Source organism: Lepidochelys kempii, chromosome 12, assembly GCF_965140285.1.
Source record: "Lepidochelys kempii isolate rLepKem1 chromosome 12, rLepKem1.hap1, whole genome shotgun sequence".
NCBI classification, from domain to species: domain Eukaryota; kingdom Metazoa; phylum Chordata; order Testudines; family Cheloniidae; genus Lepidochelys; species Lepidochelys kempii.
The window spans coordinates 2,567,407-2,592,938 of NC_136391.1; the positions used below are offsets into that span (position 1 = coordinate 2,567,407).

General features: G+C 44.4%; 1 protein-coding gene across 17 annotated transcripts in view; it reads left to right on the plus strand.

Annotated features, from left to right (window-relative positions):
* PDPR (pyruvate dehydrogenase phosphatase regulatory subunit) overlaps positions 1-25,532 on the plus strand; it is a 113,791-nt gene that overhangs the window by 50,909 nt on the left and 37,350 nt on the right. For 16 of the 17 annotated variants that reach the window (XM_073307110.1, XM_073307104.2, XM_073307107.2 and 13 more), the window contains 6 exons: positions 2,624-2,772; positions 4,328-4,440; positions 4,873-4,967; positions 6,920-7,009; positions 7,965-8,147; positions 14,952-23,756. In XM_073307110.1, the coding sequence (XP_073163211.1) occupies positions 2,624-2,772; positions 4,328-4,440; positions 4,873-4,967; positions 6,920-7,009; positions 7,965-8,147; positions 14,952-15,356 (1,035 nt within the window). In that variant the 3' untranslated portion in view covers positions 15,357-23,756. Of the gene's footprint in view, positions 1-2,623; positions 2,773-4,327; positions 4,441-4,872; positions 4,968-6,919; positions 7,010-7,964; positions 8,148-14,951; positions 23,757-25,532 lie in introns of those variants that run through there. The other variant, XR_012154441.2, reaches the window with a different exon arrangement.

Below are 25,532 nucleotides of genomic sequence, written 5' to 3' on the forward strand. Positions count from 1 at the left end.
GCCATTGATCACTACATTGATCTGGCCCCATGGACTTGTGCTTGTCCAGCTTTCTAAATAGTCTTGAAGCACTTCTTTCTCCACAGAAGGCTGGTCACCTCCTCCCTACACTGTGCTGCCCAGTGCAGTAGTCTGGGAGCTGACCTTGTTTGTGAAGACAGAGGCGAGAAAAGCATTGAGTATATTAGCTTTTTCCACATCCTCTGTCACTAGGTTGCCTCCTTCATTCAGTAAGGGGCCCATACTTTCTCTGATCACCTTCTTGTTTCTAACATACCTGTAGAAACCCTTCTTGTTACTCTTAACATCCCTTGCTAGTTGCAACTCCGTGTGATTTGGCATTCCTGATTTCACTCCTGCATGTCTGAGCAATATTTTTATACTGTTCCCTGGTCATTTGTCGAATTTTGCACTTCTTGTAAGCTTTTTTGTGTTTAAGATCAGCAAGGATTTCACTGTTAAGTCAAGCTGATCGCCTGCCATATTTACTATTCTTTCTACACATGGGGATAGTTTGTTCCTGCAACCTCAATAAGGATTCTTTAAAATACAGCCAGCTCTCCTGGACTCCTTTCCACCTCATGTTGTTCTCCAGGTGATCCTGCCCATCAGTTCCCTGAGGGAATCAAAGTCTGCTTTTCTGAAGTTCAGGGTCTGTATTCTGCTGCTCTCCTTTCTTCCTTGTGTCAGGATCCTGAACTCAACCATCTCATGGTCACTGCCTCTCAGGTTCCCATCCCCTTTTGCTTCCCCTAATCATTCTTCCCTGTTTGTGAGCAGCAGGTCAAGAAGAGCTCTGCCCCTCGTTGGTTCCTCCAGCACTTGCACCAGGAAATTGTCCCCTACGCTTTCCAAAAACTTCCTGGATTGTCTGTGCACTGCTGTATTGCTTTCTCAGCAGATATCAGGGTGATTGAAGTCTCCCACGAGAATCAGGGCCTGTGATCTAGTAACTTCTGTTAGTTGCTGGAAGAAAGCCTTGTCCACCTCATCCCCCTGGTCCGGTGGTCTATAGTAGACTCCCACCATGACATCACCCTTGTTGCTCACACTTCTAAACTTAATCCAGAGACTCTCAAATTTTTCTGCAGTTTCATACTTGAGCTCTGAGCAGTCATACTACTCTCCTAGATACAATGCAACTCCCCCACCTTTTCTGCCCTGTCTGTCCTTCCTGAGCAGTTTATATCCATCCATGACAGTACTCCAGTCATGTGAGTTATCCCACCAAGTCTCTGTTATTCCAATCACATCATAATTCCTTGACTGTGCCAGGGGTGACAGTGGACGAGAAGCTGGATATGAGTCAGCAGTGTGCCCTTGTTGCCAAGAAGGCCAATGGCATTTTGGGATGTATAAGTAGGGGCATTGCCAGCAGATAGAGGGACGTGATCGTTCCCCTCTATTCGACATTGGTGAGGTCTCATCTGGAGTACTGTGTCCAGTTTTGGGCCCCACACTACAAGAAGGATGTGGATAAATTGGAGAGAGTCCAGCGAAGGGCAACAAAAATTATTAGGGGTCTGGAACACATGACTTATGAGGAGAGGCTGAGGGAGTTGGGATTGTTTAGTCTGCGGAAGAGAAGAATGAGGGGGGATTTGATAGCTGCTTTCAACTACCTGAGAGGTGGTTCCAGAGAGGATGGTTCTAGACTATTCTCAGTGATAGAAGAGGACAGGACAAGGAGTAATGGTCTCAAGTTGCAGTGGGGGAGGTTTAGGTTGGATATTAGGAAAAACTTTTTCACTAGGAGGGTGGTGAAACACTGGAATGCATTACCTAGGGAGGTGGTAGAATCTCCTTCCTTAGAAGTTTTTAAGGTCAGGCTTGACAAAGCCCTGGCTGGGATGATTTAACTGGGAATTGGTCCTGCTTTGAGCAGGGGGTTGGACTAGATGACCTCCTGAGGTCCCTTCCAACCCTGATATTCTATGATTCTATGACTTCCAGTTCTCCCTGCTTGTTTCCCAGGCTTCTTGCGTTTGTGTGTAGGCACTTAAGATAACCCGCTGATCACTCCTCTTTCTCAGTATGAGGCAGGAGCCCTCCCCTCTCGCGCTCTCCTGCTTGTGCTTCCTCCTGGTATCCCACTTCCCCACTTACCTCAGGGCTTTGGTCTCCTTCCCCCGGTGAGCCTAGTTTAAAGCCCTCCTCACTAGGTTAGCCAGCCTGCTTGCAAAGATGCTCTTCCCTCTCTTCATTAGGTGGAGCCTGTCTCTGCCTAGCAATTATTCTTCTTGGAACAGTACGTTCCATTGGGGATAGATATAGAAGGAAAAATTGTATGATTGTATGTATGTATTGCTGCTTTTACCACATGCCTGTAACATTCTGATTGTATGATTAGTATTTATTTGTACTACCCTTTGTGGTTTAATTTAGAGTATTTGTGACAAAATTAATTAGAATTAATAGACTTAGCTTTCTGAAAATTCTTGGATATTCTTGTATTATGTGAAAAGCCTTGGCCATCTGTGTAATTACCGTTACGAATTGAGAGGCTTTTGGTGGGATGAATCATGGGGTGCTATGTAGAACAGCCTGCATGACTTTGCATTGCCCTGCAGCTTGTTGCTCAGCCAACTAGCCTAATCCTCTCTTTCCATCTCAATCCCTGCAGTCCACAGGGGATCAGGCACTGGAGTTTCTGCAGTATCTCTTCTCGAATGACCTGGATGTGCCAGTTGGGCACATTGTGCACACAGGCATGCTCAATGAAGAAGGAGGGTATGAGAATGACTGTAGCATTGCACGATTAAATAAGCGCAGGTAAGTCCGCACAGCAGCATCCTTATTTAACAGTCAGTCTCTCTGTGTTCTTGGCATTAATTTCAGTTTCCATAGTACCTCTTATTGCAGATAAGTCAGAGTCTTCATTTTCTTTCCCTTTTAGTAGTCCTTTGCTGCAATTAAGTCTGATTTCTCCACCCCCACAGAGTCCTAATTTCCTCACCCAGTAGAACCACTGTTTGTAACAAGGCAACGTGGGGAAAAAACATCTTTTCTCTGTTGGTGCAGTAATAAGCGTATGTTTTTAAAAGGACGTGTGTGACCAGTCTGTTTAGAGCCTGAAATATTAAGCTTCTTAAAAGGAAGGTAAATTCTATTCAGCAAGCCTTTGAAGCTGTTATTAATGTTTTCCTAATTATTTAAAATACAAGACAGAATGCACACACATTGGATTCTAGGCAGCCCTGCCAGCATAACTGCACTGAACCCTCACCACCTCTCTCCTTGATTATTTAACTCCACATATCTTGTTGTATGACTTCCCTAATCATCAGCTCTCCAGATTATAGCCTGTGCAAACTTCTATTGCCTGCCCCCACCCCATAGATGTACAGTGTAGCATGGTCACATGGCCCAGTGCTTGGAGAGCTCCACTGATTTCTCATTCATTTCAGGATCAAGTCCAAAGCTTCCCTCAATTTTAAAACTCTCCATGGATATGTTCCAATCTATCTTGTATAGCTTATATCTCTCTCCTCCGTTCCCCTCTTACAGGATCAGCTTTCTTTATGTCCCACTGCACAGTCTCCCTATTGTTAGTGTGAGAACCTTCTCCTTTGCAGCTCTTGCTGTCTGGAACAGTTTCTTTTTATCTCGTCATTGCATCAGTTCTCCATGTGTTTTCATATACCAGGTGAAAGCATTTGTGTGACCCTCGTAGTTTTCCCTCCTATTATTCATTTTTTCAGCTGTTTTATCTAACTCAGTAAAGCACTTTGGGGTTCACTTTGTATGAAAGACATTAAACCAAATAAAGGTGTATTAGGTCTTCAGAGAGATAAATATAAATACCATTCATTTTACTGTATCAAATTGAGTTCTGTTTCCTTGGAAACTGATACAAATAACCCCCCAAGGTGTACCGACAGGTGGTTTTTCACTCATTTTTCTTGAAACAGGAAATTACACAGGGAGTAGAACCACTTATTGGTTATTGGAGTAGCTAGAATCTTGGTGGCTGCAGAGAGGTGTGAATAGTTAATTCTTTGCATTGTGGTCATGACATTTGAGATGCCTCATGTTCTTTGGGAATTGACACCATCTCTAGTCCAGTTCTTGTGCCTCTATTCCCTAAATAAATCACCAGCACTCTTAACACTCCAAGGCTATGGTTTCCCAGTGAAATCAGTAAATCCAGTGACTTTATACGTGGTCTTAGCAAAGCAATTTGCCTCTGTTCTTGTTTGCTCAGGGGATTACTGCCTGGCTCCAGAGTTCAGAGACGTGAGTTTTGGTGTGGGATCCCCGAGATAGAATGAAAAGGTTCACCTTGTGGCCATCCAGTCACTGTCCTGCTTTTAATTTTCTATTCTAGCTTCTTCATGATTTCTCCTACTGACCAGCAAGTCCACTGCTGGGCCTGGCTCAAAAAGCATATGCCTAATGACAGTAACTTGCTCTTGGAGGATGTGACCTGGAAGTATACCGGTAAGACATGCCTGGAGGCAGAGGTGAAATTGCCCTGAAATTCTGCATGCTTTTTTTTTTACTATCACTGCACGCTAATCAGTTGTGTAATCTGTCTGCCATGACACTCAGGTCTTTTTTCCTGAATGGTTACATAGAACCCAGTAATGTGTCTGAGTAGTTCAAACTGTTCCTTCCAATGTGCATAAGCTTGGATGCCACTTCCACTTCCTCATAGGCTCCCAAGAGAGCAGCTAGCTGACCCCTGGAAGATCTTTTTCCATTTCTAGTTTCTGTGAATCTCTATAAATCTTGTGACTGTTGTCCATAGCAACAATTGATACAGAAATCAGAGACTGGAAAAAGGTAAGGTAAGCATGCAGCCAGATGGAACCTTCCCCTTCATCCATCTTATTACTCAGTAGTAGAAAACCTTTTCCTTTCTCCATCTAGCTCTCAATCTGATTGGCCCTCGTGCAGTGGACGTGCTGTCAGAATTATCCTATGTCCCGATGACTCCAGAACACTTCCCCTCTCTCTTTTGCAAGGTGGGTGACTTGCATTTACAGATGAGTACAAATACTTAGAATTACTGAGATAACTGAACTAGGTACTTAGCACTACTCAGAGTGTATTTTTATTTTCTCCCTTTAAAATCTACTTACTGATTATACAGCAGAGTTTCTTTGAAATGGACTTTATTTTGTGTAGCTGTAGTTCTGATATCTCAGTGTATGTGACAGTAATGGAATACGAAGCCACCAGTCACTGGTGACACCTAGGATCAATTTCTGTAGAGTTACCATCTCCGCCCTTTACTATTTAGAGGCTCAGCAGATGCTTTTGTGTTGTGCAGCCTCTTACGTGTCTTGAGACTGCAAGCCTTTGTCCAGTCCTTGCTCATACTTCATTTCAGGAGTAACAGCCGTGTTAGTCTGTATTCACAAAAAGAACAGGAGGACTTGTGGCACCTTAGAGACTAACCAATTTATTTGAGCATAAGCTTTCGTGAGCTACAGCCACATCCGATGAAGTGAGCTGTAGCTCATGAAAGCTCATGCTCAAATAAATTGGTTAGTCTCTAAGGTGCCACAAGTCCTCCTTTTCTTCATACTTCATTGTTATGATTACACTTGAGTCATTCATAATTGTTTATTTGCCTTGGATAATGTATCATTCCTGTTGGATTCCAAAATACCTTGCATGCATCCTCACTTGCAAGAATGCCTGAGAAACAGATTAAAACATTGTCCATTCTGTTAGGTTTTCAATGCAAAATTGTTTTTGAAAATCTCAGCCATTTCTGGCAATTTTGTCTGAGCCAGGAGGTCAGGCAGTAAGACAGAAAAACAATGTCACAGTCCGGGAGTAACCATAAAGTGTTCAGTGCAAGTAAGAGAATTTTTCCTGCAGTTTTCCACCAAAGTCTAGAAAACTACCTGTAATTTTCCAGAGGCCCTGCTTCAGAGATGTGTCAAAAAATAAAGCAGAAGTGCTACACTATTGTGTGGATTGTAGTCTGTATTTTACTTAATAAAAATCATGATTAGAAAGGTTCCAAATGAGAGAGCATCCATTTATCTTAAGTTTCTTGAGCAAAATAGTTGGCTTTTATCCTTCTAAAAGACTTAATTTCTATCAACAGGAAGAGTTATTTACATTTACTTTTTGGGTAACTGGGGCAGGCCTATTAGGAGTCAATTAGCCAATCAGGAGGTTTGGTTGCTTTCAGTACCACATAATTATAGTGAGGGGTTGGTGTCTGTATCTGACTCTATGGCAACATTCTAATTATTAAGGTATACTTTTGTGTAGTGCACAAATGAGTGGCTTGGAATGCCTAGATCATTTTGGTGTGTGTGTGTACATATTTTTTTTAGGGATGTTCTTATCTTTCCCATCCTCCCTCCAAAACCCACATACACATACTGTTATCATTGTCTATTATCTGATACATCTGACTGGAGAGCACCCATGGACAAAGCAGTTTTTCCACTGGACCTGGCCCCTAATAACCTCAAAATGAATTATGCCTCTTCCTTCCCACCACAGGATCCACTCTCTTGTCCTCTGAGGAAACTCTTCTTAAAATAAGAGGTGGGTGTCCACAGCTCTGCCAGTATTTATGATTGGTATGAATGTGGGCATCTTTCTCATACGGCTTGTGAGTGAAGGATTAGAAATGCAACTCTTCCCGTGTGTGTTTGCAGATCTTATCTCCCAGGAACATCTTTGGCACTAGTGTTTATGGCTTTCCTAATGAGATATATGTTAGTGCAAGTAGCAAATGCCCTGAAAACCATCAACTTCAGGAAATAAGAACTGATCAAATCTCCTTGTTTAAATTAAACTTCACTTTTGAAGTGAGCTCAGATGAGGAAGGGGAAAAGGTTTAGCCCATGGGGTTTGCATTGTGGGTGGGTGGTCCCCGTTCTGGATCTTAGATTCCATGGTCCAGTCTGAACTTTGATTTTCTCTCTTTAACTCCTCCTTTCTGCAGGAAATGAGCGTGGGGTATGCTAATGGGATCCGTGTGATGAGCATGACACACACAGGAGAACCTGGATTCATGCTATACATCCCTATAGAGGTAGAATGGTTTATAAGTCTTAACCAGTCAGTACAGTCCTTATGTCTTTAATCAGTAACACTTCCATCTTAACCATACAAAGATGAATAGGCTTCTTTCCTGTTTGGGTGGGTGTAGTTTTCTTTGACCCTTTTAGCATGGAGAATGGCATTTTGTAATCTGAAGTATACCAGTGCCTTTGCTAGGACCTCTGAATTCTGGAAGTGAAATTAATGCTGCTTTACTTTCAGTCAAACGTGTTTGCTTGCTAGAGTCAATACTTAGCCATTTGTATAAAAGGAAGGTTTACCAGGCCGGACTATTTTCTGCCCTTGGAGTCCAAATCATTCCACTGTAGTTCTTATAGTGCTGTAAAAGATCAAATACTGTTGTGTAGTCATGGGCACTCAGTGCAAGGTCTGGGTCTTATGACAGTGTGGGACAGAGGGAGGTGGGGGTAGGGAAACTACAGCATATTAAATTCAAGATTATGGGAGTCGAATGTTATTCAAAGCCAATTATGGGAAGAATGACCCATTCAATGGAAATAATAGCTGGCAAATTTAAAAACAAATAAATGAAATACTCCTTCCTACAGTGTGTAGTCAGGCTGTGGAAGTCACTGATATACAGGATCAATATACAGGATCAATATACAGGATCAATGTCCTATACTGTGGCTGGCTTTTAAAGGATGGATACATAATTATATGCCCCTTATTTGTAGTAATACTAACTCAGACAGGGTAGTCAAATCTGTCTTTACTGTGTGAGCTGATCTCTGAAAGGGACAGGAAGACGTTTCCCTTCTTTATGCAGCATTACACAATTGAGCAGGTACCTTGTGCAGTCTTTCCTGAAGCATTGCTTCAGAGACGGGGTATTAGAGTCTGCCTCTTGGTGTGGCAGATTGTCCCTTTGTCTTCTCTGATGCTGTGTGTGCTGGTAATCCTGACGTGTTAACTCTTCCCTGCAGTATGCTCTGCATGTGTACAATGAGTTGATGAACGTGGGACAGAAGTACGGGATCCGGAATGCTGGCTATTACGCACTTCGCAGCTTACGCATTGAAAAGTTCTTTGCGTTCTGGGGCCAGGATCTGGACACTTTCACCACCCCTTTGGAATGTGGACGTGAGTTCCGGGTGAAACTGGACAAGGTACTGTGTCTGAGGGTGAATCGGCTCCCTCAGCAGTGTTTGCATGAGAACACTGAAACAAAGAAGGCAAAGCAGTACTGCCCAGAAAAGAGTGCTCTCTAACGGGATAGATTCCAACACAAATATTTTCATGGGGAAGTGGAGAATTTGTCTGTATTAATGACTGATTCTGTTGCATCTTGAAAAGATGCTAGAAACCACACACATGCTGTACTCTCCAGCCTCTAGGGCAGTAATCTCAACTACTTGTTAGTGAAGAATTAGAAATGCAACTCTTCTCGCATCTGTGTATGTTTGCAGATCCTATCTCCCAGCAACCCCTTTGGCACTAGTGTTTATGGCTTTGTGCCTAGTGTGAACCTTTTACGTGGATAGGGACAATGGGTGTGGAGGACACTCAGTGCCTTGCAGGATTCAGCCTATTGTCTAGCTTTCTCCTACCAGTCCCCCTGCCCAGTTTCATTGATGGTGCCAGCACAGCCCATGGAACAAGATTTGTGGTCAGTTCAACTGCATAGGGAAGCCCAAGAGCAGCAAACCCTGGTTTTTTTGTTTTTTTTTTGTTTTTTTTGTTTTTTTTTTGCAGGGATCATCCATAAATAATTGCTGTTATGGCAAGGGGTAGGTAGAGATCGGTGTGACGGGTTGGGTCACAGAAACCCCCTTGGGACTGTCACCTGATGTGCTTGGACTACCTCTGAGCCAGTTTGGGCCTCCCAGAACCCTGCCTTGTTGAGCTAGACACAGCAGTCTGCTCCAATACAGACCCGGGGTCTGAACCATGCCCCCAGAGATGCAGACTTAACTGAAAACAGCTTAAGTGCTCGTGTCACTAGCACCCAGACACTCAGCTCCCAATGGGATCCAAACCCCAAATAAATCTGTTTTACTCTGTATAAATCTTATACAGGGTAAACTCATAAATTGTCCGCCCTCTATAACACTGCTAGAGATGCACAGCTGTTTGCTTCCCCAGGTATTGATTACTTACGCTGGGTTAATTAATAAGCAAAAAATGTTTTTATTAAGTATAAAAAGTAGGATTTAAGTGGTTCCAGATAATAACAGACTGAACAAAGTAAGTTACCAAGCAAAAGCAAGCAAAACATGCAAGTCTAAGCCTAGTACAGTAAGAAACTGATTATAGATGAAATCTCACCCACAGAGATGTTCCAATAAGCTTCTTTCACAGACTGGACTCCTTCCTAGTCTGGGTCCAGCAATCACTCACACCCCGGTATTTACTGTCCTTTGTTCCAGTCTCTTTCAGACATCTCTTGGGGGTGGAGAGGCCATCTCTTGAGTCAACTGAAGACAAAATGGAGGGGTTTCCAGGGCCTTTTATATTCTTTCTCTTGTGGGCAGAAACTCCTTTGTTCTCCTGTGCAAAATCACAGCAACAAGATGGAGTTTGTGGCCACCTGGGCGAGTCACATATCCGTGAATGATCCAGCTTTTTGCAGGCCAATGCCATTGTTTACATGTTAGTTTGAATAAAAGCTTAGATGTGGATTGGCGTCTCCCAAAGTCCATTGTCAGTTAAGTGTTTCTTGATTGGGCACTTACTGAGACTAGTCCTTTCTCAAGAAGCTGACCAAATGCTTCACTGACGCTACTTAGAATCAAACACATTGAGATAGAAGTACCTAGCCAATATATAACTTCAGATACAAAAATGATACACACAGACAACATAATCATAACCAGCAAACTTCAACCTTTCCATAGAGACCCCACTTGACCACCTCTGTACAAGATCTGGTGCAACCATAGGACCCTGGTTGCAACAGTGATCTATACAGTCACAAGTCTCAGAGCGGTAGCTGTGTTAGTCTGGATCTGTAAAAGCGGCAGAGTCCTGTGGCACCTTATAGACTAACAGATGTATTGGAACATAAGCTTTCATGGGTGAATGCCCACTTCGTCGGATGCATTTAGTGCATCCTACTTTTTCACTAGGAGGGTGGTGAAGCACTGGAATGGGTTACATAGGGCAGTGGTGGAATCTCCTTCCTTAGAGGTTTTTAAGGTCAGGCTTGACAAAGCCCTGGCTGGGATGATTTAATTGGGGACTGGTCCTGCTTTGAGCAGGGGGTTGGACTAGATGACCTCCTGAAGTCCCTTCCAACCCTGATATTCTATGATTCTAGTGGAAATTTCCAGAGGCAGGTATAAATATGAAAGCAAGAATCAGGCTAGGGATAACGAGGTTAGTTCAATCATCTGATTTTGTCCTGTTTGCAGGGGTGAGAACTCTCTTGGTAAAGTATTAGGGGGTAGCCATGTTAGTCTGTATCCACAAAAACAACAAGGAGTCCGGTGGCACCTTAAAGACTAACAGATTTATTTGGGCATAAGCTCTTGTGGGTAAAAAGCCAAAGGTTTTTTACCCACGAAAGCTTATGCCCAAATAAATCTGTTAGTCTCCTTGTTGTTTTTGTGGATGCAGACTAAGACAGCTACCCCCTGATACTTGACACCATGGAAGGCACTAAATTTAGTCGTATAAGTGGAAATCCATCAACCTCAACAAAAAACTCGCATAGATACAGACAGACATCGTCTTCCTCTCCAAGTGGAAACAGAGGGACATCATACCAGAGGGACTGAAGGTAAAAAATCCATTGCAATCAACATACTACACTGACTACTGTGAGAGACTCCCACACACTCTCAAAGAAACTGAGGAAACACCTGATCAGCATCCTGTACAGCAGACAGGAGAAGATCGAGAATGAGCTCTCAAAACTGGAGACTCTCATACAGAACCAACCTTTCACACACACTTCCACGTGGCTGGACTTTACAAAAATGAGACAAGCCATTTACAACGCACACTTCACTTCTCTACAGAGGAAAAAGGACAGTAAACTATCTAAACTCCTATGTGCCACAGGGGGCAACAACAGTGGTACCCTGAACTCCCCTAACAATATTGTTAATCTATCCAACCACACACTTAGCCCGGCAGAAGAGTCTGTCCTATCTTGGGGACTCTCTTTCTGCCCTACCACCTCCACGAACATGATGCAGTTCTGTGGTGATCTGGAAGCCAAGTTTCGTCATCTCCAACTCAAGGAATATTTTCAACACACCACTGAACAGCGCACTGAACCACAGGAACCCTCCTACCAACACTACAAGAAGAATAATTCTGCATGGACTCCTCCTCATGGTCAAAATGACAGACTGGACTTCTAAAGAGAGGGCTTCCGCAGAGGTGCACAGGCTGAAATTGTGAACAAACAGCATCACTTGCCCCATAATCTCAGCCGTACACAAAGCAATGCTATCCACAGCCTCAGAAACGACTGACATTATAATCAAAGGGGCTGACAAAGAAGATGCCGTAGTCATAATGAACAGGTTGGATTATGAACAGGAGGCTGCTAGGCAACTCTCTAACACTACATTCTACAGGCCACTATTCTCTGATCCCACTGAGGAGTACCAAAAGAAACTACACCATCTGCTCAAGAAACTCCCTGCTATACCACAGGAACAAATCTACATGGACACCCCCCCAAAGCCCCGACCATGGGTATTCTATCTACTACCCAAGATCCATAAACCTGAAAACCCTGGATGCCCCATCATCTCAGGCATTGGCAATCTTACAGCAGGATTATCTGGCTATTTGGACTCTCTCCTCAGACCCTGTGCTACCAGCCCTCCTAGCTGTCTTCGCGTCACCACCGCCTTCCTGGGGAAACTACAATGCAATGGTGATCTTCCTGAAAACATCATCCTGGCCACCATGGATGTAGAAGCTCTTTCACTAATATTCCACATGAGGATGGACTACAAGCTGTCAAGAACAGTATCCCTGATGAGGCCACAGCACACCTGGTGGCTGAGCTTTGTGACTTTGTCCTCACCCACAACCATTTCAGATTTGGGGACAGCTTATACCTGCAAGTCAGTGGCACTGCTATGGGTACCCGCATGGCCCCACAGTATGCCAACATTTTTATGGCTGACTTAGAACAATGCTTCCTCAGCTCTTGTCCCCTAGCGCCCGTCCTTTGCTTGTACTACATTGATGACATCTTCATCATATGGACCCACAGGAAGGAGGAGGCCCTTGAAGAATTCCACCATGGTTTCAACAATTTCCACCCCACCATCAACCTCAGCCTGGACCAGTCCACACAAGAGATCCACTTCCTGGACACTACAGTGCAAATAAGTGATGGTCACATAAACACCACCCTATACCAGAAACCTACTGACCGCTATACTTACCTACATGCCTCCAGCTTCCATCCAGGACACATCACACGATCCATTGTCTACAGCCAAGCCCTAAGATACAACCGCATTTGCTCCAATCCCTCAGACAGAGACAAATACCTACAAGATCTTTATTAAACATTCTTAAAACTACAATACCCACCGGGGGAAGTGAGGAAACAGATTAACACAGCGAGACAGGTACCCAGAAGTCACCTACTACAGGACACGCCCAACAAGGAAAATAACAGAACACCACTGGCCATCATGTACAGCCCCCAACTAAAACCTCTCCAGCACATTATCAATGATCGACAGCCTATCCTGGAAAACGATCCCTCACTCTCACAGACCTTGGGAGCCAGGCCAGTCCTCACTTACAGCCAGCCCTCCAACCTGAAGCAAATACTGACCAGCAACTACACACCACACCACAGAAACACTAACCCAGGAACCAATCCCTGTAACAAACCTCGTTGCCTGCTCTGTCCCCATATCTACTTTAGCGACGCGATCAGAGGATCCGACCACATCAGCTGCATCATCAGGGTCTCATTCACCTGCACATCTATTAATGTTATATGTCATCATGTGCCAGCAATGCCTCTCTGCCATGTACATTGGCCAAACTGGACAGTCCCTACGTAAAAGAATAAATGGACACAAATCAGACATCAGGAATTGTAATGTACAAAAGCCAACAGGAGAACACTTCAATCTTCCTGGACATTCTATAACAGATTTAAAAGTGGCTATACTTCAGAAACAGACTTCAAAGAGAAACTGCAGAACTAAAATTCATTTGCAAATTTAACACCGTTAATTTGGGCTTGAATAGGGACTGGGAGTGGCTGGTTCACTACAAAAGCAGCTTTGCCTCTCCTAGCATTGACCCCTCCTCATCAATTATTGGGAGTGGACTGCATCCACCCTGATCAAATTGGCCCTGTCAACACGGGTTCTCCACTTGTGAGGTACCTCCCTTCTCTTCATTGTCAGTGTATAATGCCTGCATCTGTAATTTTCACTCCATGCATCTGAAGAAGTGGTTTTTTACGCACGAATACTTATGCCCAAATAAATCTGTTAGTCTTTAAGGTGCCACTGGACTCCTTGTTGTTTTTCTTGGTAAAGTAGTGACTCCAGGAACTTGATCCCATTGATCTGGAGTTGTAAAGTTTGACTTGCCTTTGCTCTTTCTGGGCTCCCTTTTGTCACTATATCAGCAATACGTACCCTGCTCAAACCATGTGACCAGGAGGGCAGCTAACGTCCCCAGAGAGTGGAGTAATGCTCCACAACCAGAGCGGAGGGAAGGAGTGCACCTTCCCTGTATCCACTTTCAGCCCTGCTTGCTTTGGGGTGCAGATCTGGCCATTTACTTCCTGCAGTGCGATGTAGTGGCTGGAGTAGTGATCTGAAAGTCAGGAGACCTGGTTTCTGTTCCTGATTTTGCAAGTCAGGCAAGTCACTGAACCACTGTGCCCTGTTTACTTATCTGTAAAGTAGGGATAACAACAATATCTGCCCATCTTTGTGAAACGGCATGCAGTCCCCTGATTGTAAGTTAAAGGCTTGAGTGATTCTAGAATAGCTGTTCCTGATTAACTCTGTTTGGAAGAGGATTAAGCTAATTTTGAATAAGACACTCTTATTTTGGAATAAGAACATCCAAACAGCGAGTTAATCAGGAATGTTTATTCTGCTTAAAATTCACACCCTACCTTAATCCAAATTAATGTCACAGTATAGCCAAACCATAAATTGCTACTACCAAAGTCTAAAATGATTATCCATGCTAATCCAGGAAGTGGAGAATGATTGCTTTGTTCATGGTTTCCAACAAAGTGCTTGTGGGACTAGACTATAGGAAAGAAACAAAATATAACAAAATCCCACCCTTTTAAAAACACACACAAAACATGAAAAGCTGCAGCTGAACTAAGGGAAAACAAAGGATTGAAAGGGAAGGTAATAAATAGAGGGCCAGCAGTAGCCATGCTAAAACACCTCTAGGTGGAGAGAACTAAGGCAGCAGTCCTCCATTTTTTCCCATAACATTAGCTTCGGACCACATGTTGATAGAGATTGCATACCTTCCTATTGCTGACTGTGTGCACGCTGCCCCTGCCCATCTGTGACCAGATCGCATCTTTGGGGCAACTACAGTAATTGTTTACAGTGAATGTAATGCTAAGGAAGTACAGTGGGTGTTCATTCTGCTTTTAGAGGCACTGCCACTTCCAACAATTTACACACAACAAAGTGGGGGAGTCTGCTGGAATCAGTAACGCTGATAAACCTGGAATGAATTTAACTGCACCTACTCTGTTTTTGTATTTTTTTTATGCCTGTTTAATGCAGTTCAGCAGCTGAAAATGAGGGAAGGCAGAACATGTGAGTGACTCGCCAGCTCTTGTTTCTTTGCAGCTGGGAAGGAACCAGCTTCAGTGGGTAGTGTTGGCCCTAGGCTGACCTTGTATCACTAAGCATCTATCGCTTAAAATCTAGCAGCTGAGTCTGGCACAGATCACATGCCCTTCATCAGCTGGCCTTTCCTTCTCTCTCCAGGGGACTGATTTCATTGGCCGGGATGCACTGATGCAGCAGAAGCAGGACGGCGTATGCAAGCGCTTCACCATGTTCATCCTGGAGGATCATGATACAGACCTTGATCTCTGGCCCTGGTGGGGGGAGCCCATTTACCGCAACGGACACTATGTGGGCAAGACCACCAGCAGCGCTTACAGCTACACCCTGGAACGCCATGTCTGCCTGGGCTTTGTGCAGAACTTCGACGAGGAAACCAGGGAGGTGTTGCTGGTGACACCCGACTTCATCAACCGGGGCGAGTATGAGATTGACATTGCTGGGCAGCGCTTCCAGGCTAAAGCCAAGCTCTACCCGTTCAGCTCCCTCTTCACACAGCGCCGCCGCAAGGACGAGATGGAATTGAGTGGCTACCATGGGAAGTAGAACCACCTGGCCCCACCCCATCTCCATAATGGGAGTCTGTCACCATCCTCCTCTCCTTCCCCACGATCTCCTTCATTCTTCAACCCATACGGTTCCACTTCCTCTTCCCCCTGCTCTTTCCATTTTTAAACGTTTTCGGTGTGTGACACTTTGTACATTGTAGAACTAATTTTTCAAACCCTTCCACCCTCTCATCCAGTCTCTCTCTCACACCCTTACTCCTTCCTATGCCATGTTCCCACATCTTCCTCCCCCCACGGCAGCAGCGTGGTGTTGAGTGTACGTCCGAAAGCCCATATGGGAGCAAGCACCTCCAGAAACCCTAGGCTGTACCCCAATGGCTGTTGAGCGGGGTGCAAGTGAAGTCTTAAGGATTGTACCCCATCTCCCTGCTGCCTACGGCCTAGAACAGGAGGTGTTTTCTGGCCTGTAACTCTGTTTTTCTGTCCCCTGGCTAAACCTATTGGTGTAACCTCACCTGCGAGTTGCAGTGGAGAGGCCAGACCTACCATAGGGTGCACACAGGGCCAACTAGGGGGTTCCTTCTTGCCAGCCAGTTCCTCCGCGGTCCTCCAGTCCACAATTCAGAGGGGTCAGTGCATTGATACACAGAGCAATAGAATGATCAGCTACCTCACTGACACCACACAAGACGTAACAACGTTGTGTGACCAGCAGCGAACAGGCAGGTTTTGGTGGGTTCCAGGCCATCACCACCCTCTTTTTTTCCTTCCAGGGAGTGAGTCTAAGAGGCTTGATCGAGAGGCTGTGCAAGTGACAAAATAGCGCTGATAAGTTTCCTCTTCTGTGTTGGGTCACTGAAAGGGAATGGCTTTCTCTGAGTGAGTGAAGATCAACATGTGCACTTCACTCTTACAAAGGGACAGAACTTTGTATTTTTATTCTCAGTGAAAATGTCTGTCTCCAACAATGACCGAGACACTGGACTCCTGGCTACAGCTTTTGTTTCAGCTGCACAGTGGATTCTCTGTGGATTCTCCTCCTTTCTCCTTTGTTTTGCTTTGTGTGTTTGAGCAAGCACACTTGTCTGGCTTACCCACCAACCATTAGAGTTGGATGTGAGGATTTTGTTATTTGGGAAACTAGAGCAGAGGAAGGGATGGAGTCTTGCATTTTCAGCCAGCTGGGGCCAGCCAGCAGCCTTGGAGCAACATGCTGGTGACCACTGGGAGATTAGAGTTGAGGGCCCAAGTTTGGTTCCTTGAACCTATGATGCTCTGAGTGCTGCAGAGGCAAAACGCTATGCTCCTGATAAGGGTGGCAATGTCTCTCAGCTATGCCCGCTGGCCCATAGCGTGTTTCCTGTCCTCATCAGATCTGTCTTCCCCATCACAATAATACCTCAGTTGAAGGTAGTTGATTCACTATGCAGGGCCCTGCGGTTAGAAGAGAAAGTGAGTAAGGATCTTTGAATTGCCTTGCCTTGGCAAAATCTCTCTGCACAGTCATTATGCAGAACCTCACACAGACATTTCAGACTACAGAGATGGAATCCACCTACTCTGAAGGTGACAGCTCTGCACTGATTACAAATAGTTATGGTGGAATAGGAAGGAAAGTGGATGAAGAATGTTAAATTGTATCCTATGGATTTGTCTCTTAAATTCTTCCTCCTCCCATTGTCAGCTAGATCAGAGTAATGCATTTTCTCTTCCCTTATTTTAAAATTATCCATTAAAACATCTCCAGTAAACTACCTCCTGCCCCCACACACACTTCTGGTTTTCCCGCTTTGTGGTTCTCAGCAGCCCTTCCACCGAAGCCAGCATCTTTCTGTCTAGCAAGTAGCACCATTTGACATTGTCTGTGGTCACTGAACTGGCTGACTTGTTTGTCTTTGAGCCAGGAGCCAGAACTTTACCTAGCTTTGGCACTTGCTTTTCCTGTCATTGGGTGAGCATCAGTAATGTTACATTTGAGCATAGCACTACTCGAGACCTGGCTTGGATTCTTGTCTTTTGAAGTTTTTCTCCTTTTCTGGCTTCCATCAATACTTTGTCCTGCTAGTGTAGAGGTGGTAATATCCCAGACCTTCCCTCCCATACGCTGGAAGCTGGCTTTTTGACTTCTGCTGCTGGAGATAGTAAGAGCAGGCGAGGTGGGAGACTGACACACTTTAATTGTAAAGAACTGGCTGTCAGAGGAGGCTTCCCAAATGGTAAAGTGTTGTGCAGCTTTCACAGCTTCTGGGAGTGGAGCACGGGGAGGGGCATGGACTAGAGAAGGAACTGGGGACTCAAATGACAGCACTTCTTGGCAGGATCTCTGGCAGGCAGGCAGGAGGGAACACAGAGTGGGGTCTGCATTGTGGTGGGACATGGATACACTTGCTGTGGCTGGCTGTTTTCTTCCTGCAGTGGCTTCTTTTGTAAACAGCAGTTAATACTATTCTAAACGAATAATAATAATAATGTCTCCTCCTTCAGGATTCCCAAGTGACTTTCACACGAATAGCTTCCCTCATGGCTTGAAATGGAACCACTTTTGGGGTGGAACGTCGCAGCCATTTGACAGGACACAGAAGCAGTACTGGACACAATTGGTTGTGGAGGAAATTATTGTACCTCGCTAGTACTGTTTCACTAAAATTCCTCTAGCAGTGTTATCACCTGAATTGGAATTTGGCCAGTGTACCAGGGTTAGCACCCCAGTTTTAACTAAATGTGCCATAAGGTCTTTCACGGCAAAGTGGTCAGGGTGTTCGTTTTACAGCCACTCCATAACATTTACATCCCCCATGCTGGGGCATTTGTTCAGTACTGATTCAGAAGAATGCCACCTAGTAAATCCACCGATACTACTTTCTGCAGCACATGTGGTTTTCCTTGGAGGTCTCCTACGAAGTACTGATCAGTCCTGACCTGTCTTGTTATCTGGCACATTACTGTGTCTTTGTTTATATAGAGTACTGGCTGATGACCCGAAGAAAGTGGTTATTACTTGGTACCTGGCAAGGTTAAGGAAAACTTCTCAGCCTCCCCTTACTGTACAGCACCAGGGCACTTCTGCGGTGGAACACATCAGTCACTTTACACAGTAAGTGCTACATAACAGTTTAGGAGGGAAAGTGAAAAATATTTCATTCCACAGTGGAGAATTCTGGGTAGACTGAGTATAACTATCTGAGTTTGAATTGGACCAGAACACCCTTCACTTTCTTAGGAAGAGTGTTATAGTGTGAAACTTTAATGACCACAGCTGGTCAGGAGCACACAAAAAGCCAGTATCTATTAGTCTCACAGCAATAAGGAATCCCTGAACAGGAGCATCTTTTTTATATGGCTTCCCCATCCCAAAGTGGTCCATACCTAGGAAGATAAAATTGTCTCTGTAGCATGGGTAACTTTTGCCCTTTTGCTGAGTTAATAGCTCCCTTTCTGTCCAGGTCTATTTAACCCTGAAGTACCCACATATGAGGGTGAAGATTTTGTAATGGTGCCACACAGGTATGCTGTAACTCCATCCATGTCTGTCTCTTCCTGCTGGGATGGTTAAGTGTAACTGGTACTATTTTGAAATAAGACAGTTTAGCAATTGGCTGTCTCCCAGTTCAGGCGCACCCATTCTGGCCTTACCTGTTACCAGTCCTCTCTCTGACTTTGGCCTAGCCTCTGTGCCTGTGCTCTTTGAAGTCTCACCTTTTCCTTGGTAGATTTTTTTTTTTTCCCTTTGTGCTGCTGACAAATAATTTGACTTTGGCAACTTGAGTGCTTGTCAGTGGACAGTAACATGATGGATTGTGAAATACTGTACTAGGCACCAGGGTCATGCAAGGAGCTTCTACCTTTTCTATAATGCTTTCATACTCTTAAAGGGAAACTGCAGTGTAAAGATTCTACCTATTGTATCTAATTACAAAGAATAAAGCGCCTAAGGGAGAAAGAAACAAGTTGGAAGCTGCCATCTTGGCTTTGATGCAAAGTAAGACTGAAAACAACCCCTCATTAAAAAAAGCAGTGAGAATTTGAGTTTTGGAGATGCTGTAACACACAGTTCCAGTGCTGTCTGATGAAGTTGGCATTTTCAGTTGTCCCTGACACCACAAGGCTGGAAAAATTTAAGGGTCCCTTCTTCATACTCATTCTCCCTCCCCCCGCATAATATATACACCTGTGGATCACACTTCTGGAGACACTTCCATCCTTCTATTTCTGGGGCTGTCCCTTGGTGCTCTGCAGAGCTGGCTGCTCTTTCAGGATTCCCTTTGGGAACGCTTTTCACCGCAGGACTCGTATCCTCTCTCTCTTCTCTATCACTCTCTTCTTGGCTGATCTCTTTGGCTATACCATGGTCTCTTGCATCACTTCTGTGCTGATGACTCTCAATCTACTTTTGCCCAGTACCTCCTCCAGAATGTCCAACCATCTCCTCAAACTTAACATGGCTAAGTCTGCTCTTCACCTCTCCTCTTCCACCTTCCTTTGCCCTTTTCACATCACACTCTCCTCCTACCCACCCCAGCTCACAGCCTTTACTTTCTTTGACTCTTCTGTTTCCTGCTGTTCTCTTATCCAAGCTCTCACCAAGTCCGGTTGCTTTTTCCTTTGTAACACATCTACATTCCTCCCCCCACTGCCAAAATCCTGGTTCGTGCCTTGTTCTCTGTAACTACTGTAAGCTCCTCCTCCTGTTCAATCTATCCACAGTGCTTCCTTTCCTACACTCCAACCAAGTCCACCCCAAATCCTTTTATTGGTCTTTCTGCATCAAGTTCAAACTTCTCAGCTTCACGATGCTACACAACTCTGCCCCTACCTGCACCCCACTCTGCCCTCTCTTTGTTTAATCCTCCCTTTGTCTCCTCCCAATCCTACCTTCATGCTGTCCATACCCCACATGTCTGCAGTGACTTCCCTTTGTCAGTGGGATACAGCATCCCTCTGCATTCAGATCCCTCCTTTCACTCTGGCTATCTCAGCTGGTTTTCCATCCACCATCTGTTTGCTCTACTTTGTTCTCAGATGTAACATTCTCATCTTCCAGGATTCACTCTCGACATGTCACCCTTGTCCATTCCTCCCTCCCCAACCTGTTGTGATTTCCAGAGTTTATCTATTAAGATGGTGAGGGGTCTTGGTCAAGGGAGCATGTCTGTTTTCTGTGAGGTTTCATGCAAATTTACAGTGCTAGATGCCCACTGAATAATAATGATGAATGCAGACGTTCACTTTCCACCATAAACTTCTCTCCATTGCCTCTCCTTTTACTAGAAGGAAGTCAAGGCAATCAGAGGTTATGATGGAGCTGCTTGTGTATGCAGAGCTTGGAGTACCGGTCTCATTAAAAGGCAAATTCATGCAAGTAGTGCCTAATTCCGAAGAGGTAACGTCAACATCTGTAAGCCCAGTATTGGACCAACCCTTTTGTCATTCATAAATTTGCCGAACGCACATTTGTGTGTTTTTTTTTAAAAGTTCAGAAGCCCTACAAAAACAAACCAATATCTAGGGGTGAAAAGGAAAGTTCCTTCCAAATGCAAGAGTTTCACTTATTTTTAAAACAAAGGCTTATATCCTGGTGGGTACAGAAAAATATTCATAGTTTGTCAGATTTCTGTCATCCCAGGTTATTTTTCTAATTTTTATCATAGTGCCTCTGGAGGCAAACATTTTGGCTAAGTTTGTGAAGGACTTTCAGTTCTACTGACTTCTCTTCAGTCATCACACGTGTGCCTGTCTGTCTGTCTGTCTCTGTCTCTGTCTCTCTCTCTCTCTCTCTCTGTGTTTGTAAGGGGAGAAAACCTAATGCCATTTAAAGCAAATTAATTCAGCTGTTTGGGTTAAGGAAATCAATTAAATCTTATTTTTTACACTTAAAGAAAAAGAATAAACTTCCTCAAACAATTGAACATTAAAAACTTGGCGTGCTCATAGTCCTCAATGAGCACAGTCCATGTTGAGCTTGAGGAAGGAACACTTAACAAGTCTGTAAATGTCGTAATGCTTTACATTAGATGTTTGTGCACACTGCTGGATTTGTTACTGCATATACTGTACTTGCAGAGCAGGTACAAATGCCAGCAGGGGCTGTTGAGTAAATGCTGAAGGCAGTGGAAGTTGCCAGAGAGCATTTGTTCCTCTTCCTTTGATGCAGCCGCAGAGTTTGCACAGAAGTGCTGTGGGAATTCAGTCAAGAGGGAAACACCCAGGCAGATGCACGGTTTCCGTTTTTGAGCAAATATCAGCAGGCAATGCTTTTTTTCAAGGGTGGAATTGTGCAATTAAGGGGGACAGAAAAACACCAGTGTAACTGCTGCTAAGGTCCTTTGCTTAAAGAAAAAGGTGTCCGCTGGCGTAGAACGTGCTTCACGGCAGGACCCCATTGCTTTCCAGCTTTTAGAAAACACAGTGAAATCCTCCATCTGAATGTTGCGTTTACACACCAAGCCAGGGCATTTAGGAGTTAAGTTAACCTCGCCATGTTGCTCTTTTGTCCGGTCGCTTTATTTATACAGGTAACTTCTGGATTTCTTAACTCCTTTATATTTAAATACTTCACTTTATTATGTTACTAATGTGTAGGCTTGCATTGGAGTTGCAATATAAAGTGCAATATTTATATATTGCTGGTATACAGTTACTGTCTAAGATGTTTCACCTAAGAAGGTACGTGCATCAAGGGAGATCATGAAGGTTATGGAGAGAAAGGTATGCATGGTTGTATATGAACAGCTTCCTGACCAAATGACGACAAACAACTGATCTTGCCAAGTGTATGTTTGATACCCACCTCTGTTACAAATACACTGGTTATCCAGGAGCTGCCCCCACATGCTTATGGCACAGTTCTCTTTTGTAGCATAGAAGGGACAGTCCCAGGCTCTTGTACCTCTTAGGGACGTGGTCAAGATCCCTTCTATGCTTCAAAATCTTTTAAGTGTGTTGAGGGCCAACTGGATCCCCTTGACTGGACCTAGCTCTGATTCTGTTCCACTGGTATGGTTGCATTTACACCTTTTGCTGAGTGTGCTTCTACTATGTTAGGGTAATGTGTTGGTGCAGATTCATCTCTCTGGGGTCTAAAACTGGCTGTCTTGGCTGCTGTTATGGCTACAGAGAGAGTTGAATAGAGGTCTGGTCACATGTGATCATCTGAGAGAGTAATGATGCAAGCTCTACATGAGGGAAGCAAACTTACTCCTGACATTGAGGGTCGATCTCTATAGACTAGCTCCCTGGCATGCAGTTTTCTCACAGTTCCATAGCATGCATTAGTGATGTTTCGCTGGCACCTCTCCCTCCAGAACATGGTGTTTGCTGTCAGATCTGCAAATGGGTTGGCTCAAATAACTGTGAGTGAAATGTTTTAAAACTCCCTGGACAGGGGTCTCTTGCATTTAGTTATTGCCTGGATCATCATTTATGTAAGCAGCCTGCTTCCTTTTTGCCTGATCCTTACCTCGGGCTCTGGATAACGTTCTGTTACAGCTGCTTAGACTTGGCAGCCCACACTGTTACTGGTGCACTGTTTTTCCGGGGAACTGAGCTGTGCGGTGCAAGCACTTCTGCTTTCCCTACTTAAGTCCAGAGTTGCACCTTGTACAACACAAAACATGACAGTTCTTTCCGGAGCAGAACTGTGACCCTCAGAACTGCACACAGAATTAGGCATCCCTTCTTTGGGTGATTCTTATTTTCATTCTTAGTGGCACCTTAAATTTGTTTGTCCATTGAAATGTCATCCCTTCATAACCGTCTGCACTTTCCCCTTCCAAGAACCAAGTTTATAGGGCTAGGAGAACTTTAATTTAAAAGTTTTTTTTTTTTAAATGTGCCATCATTTCTCCTGCAGAACCAGAACTGGAGATTTGAAGCTGTGAAAACATTTATAGTCTCACTGTTTTCTAGTGCCTTATGCTTATGAATGTTGTGTAATGGATGCATCTGATGCAGGAGATAGCCACAATCAACTATGTTAACATGATTCCTCAGCCATTATAAACCACCACCTCTCCCCTTCCAAAGAGAATGTGTTTCAGCAGATGGATGTAAATGGATCATTTCTAGGAGTACAAATTATGCTTTTAATTGCTTTGAACTCTTGGGATGTAGAAAATCTCAGTGTTACTGTAAGATATTGTACCATATTGTCTGCGTTTGCGGAGAGCAGCAGCCTCACCTCTCTTATAGCATTTAGAATGAGAACTTATTTATGGAGACACAGAAACCCCTTTAATAATTGGAGCCAGTTCCGGGAGACGTAAATGTCTGTTCCCAAGTGCACGAGAAAAGGTGGGCTTGCTGTTCTCCACCAATGCCATGTTGTTACCTACTTTGTATGCTGCATTTATATCGTGCTGAGTTTCAATTAATAATTTCCGTCCTTGTTGGTTTACAGGTTACTAGGTTTCTATATTAATAAATAGACATTTTAACTGCTCTTGCCACAGAATTCCAGGGGCCATTCTTTGGAGCCTAGTTATGTTCTCTACTCTGGTTTCTGACCACTCTCCCCATTAATATTTACGCAAGTATGTGTAGCTGGAATGAGGGAGCATTTAGCATCATTCACTGTGGGGGACAGTGGAAGCCATACCAGCTACTGGGTATGTCTCAACTGAAAACTTAAGTCGACCTATGTAGGTCAACTTACAGCCACCACAGTAATTACTGTGGAGGTGTATGTTCACACTATCCTCCTTGGATTGGTGGTGCATGTCCTCACCAGGAGTGCTTCCAGCAACTTAAGAGAAGCAGGTTTCAGAGTAACAGCCATGTTAGTCTGTATTCGCAAAAAGAAAAGGAGTACTTGTGGCATGAGCTTTCGTGAGCTACAGCTCATCCGATGAAGTGAGCTGTAGCTCACGAAAGCTCATGCTCAAATAAATTGGTTAGTCTCTAAGAGAAGCAATGGCAGCTCCTGTTGGCAGCTTCCTGCTGTGAGCCAGACTGTCCCCCTACCCCAGATTTCGTACGTGAGGTCTGCTTGTGGTGCATGCCCTAGCTCCAGGCGGAGCTCTTAACTGCAGTGCAGCCTGAGCGTGGAATGTAGTAAGTTCTGTGGAGGAGAGGTGCTGCTCCCAGCCTGTGTCCCAGGAGCAGGGAGTCAGTAACTTGCTTATAAACAGAGGCAGGGTGATAGAAAGGGCTGGTAATTAATTTAAATTAAGGATCTGGAAGTCGTTAGATGAGCCTGATAGCATTGCCAGGCACTCCAGTTCTTAGATCTGTAAAACAGGAATCCTCTGCATGGGGATGGTAAAGAGACCGCAGGGAATGAGGGTGGAGCTGGTCAGCTGGGGAAGGACAGAGCCATGGTCCCAGAATCAAGGGGACGAGGGAATGATCAGACCCATCTGAGCTGGAAGTAGTGTTCCTCCCAGCTGAGTTCTAGTCTTGAGCCCTATCCTGGAGCAATCCCAGGAGAGCCTGGCCCCTCCCTCACCCCTATCCTGATCCCTCCCAGCCCTGCTCCCATTGCCATGAGCACAGCAGTGTCTTCGTGTGATGGGTACAGACAGGCCATTCACACCACTGAGACAGGCCCCAAGTCCCTTCTCTCTTGGGGACATCAGACCACACCACATGGCCATGACCTACCCGGGCCCAGATCCCCCCCCTGAGTTAATCTGTGTGTTACGTTTGAGTTACTGAAAACAAGAGAAATGTAAAACAAACGAACAAAAATCTTTATTATGTTAACTAACTTAAGCTGTTTAAGGTTGCATCCTACAGACCAAAAGATATCAGTATGCAGTGAAGGAATACCCAAGCATCAAGAAAAGAAAAATGAAATGCTTTATAAATAAGATACTGGTCAAATACTCCTCAATCTGCCATATATGGACAATTAAGTTGGCAATCCGCTAATAATCACTGTCCGTTAACTTAAACTTGGCTACTCTGTAAAAACAACTGTATGATGGGCATTACTGCTGTACGCCATTTACCGTGTGCTAACCTCTTTAATCAGCCCATGCAGGGCAGCAAACCCCATGAAGGCAAGGAAAAAACAAAGTGGTAAAAAATAGTTACACAGTAACTAGAAATTGGGTAAACCAAGTCCCTGTTCTCACCAGTCATAACGTGGGTTACAGAGTACCAGCTGTGTTAGTCTGTATTCGCAAAAAGAACAGGAGGACTTGTGGCACCTTAGAGACTAACCCATTTATTTGAGCATGAGCTTTCGTGAGCTACAGCTCACTTCATCGGATGC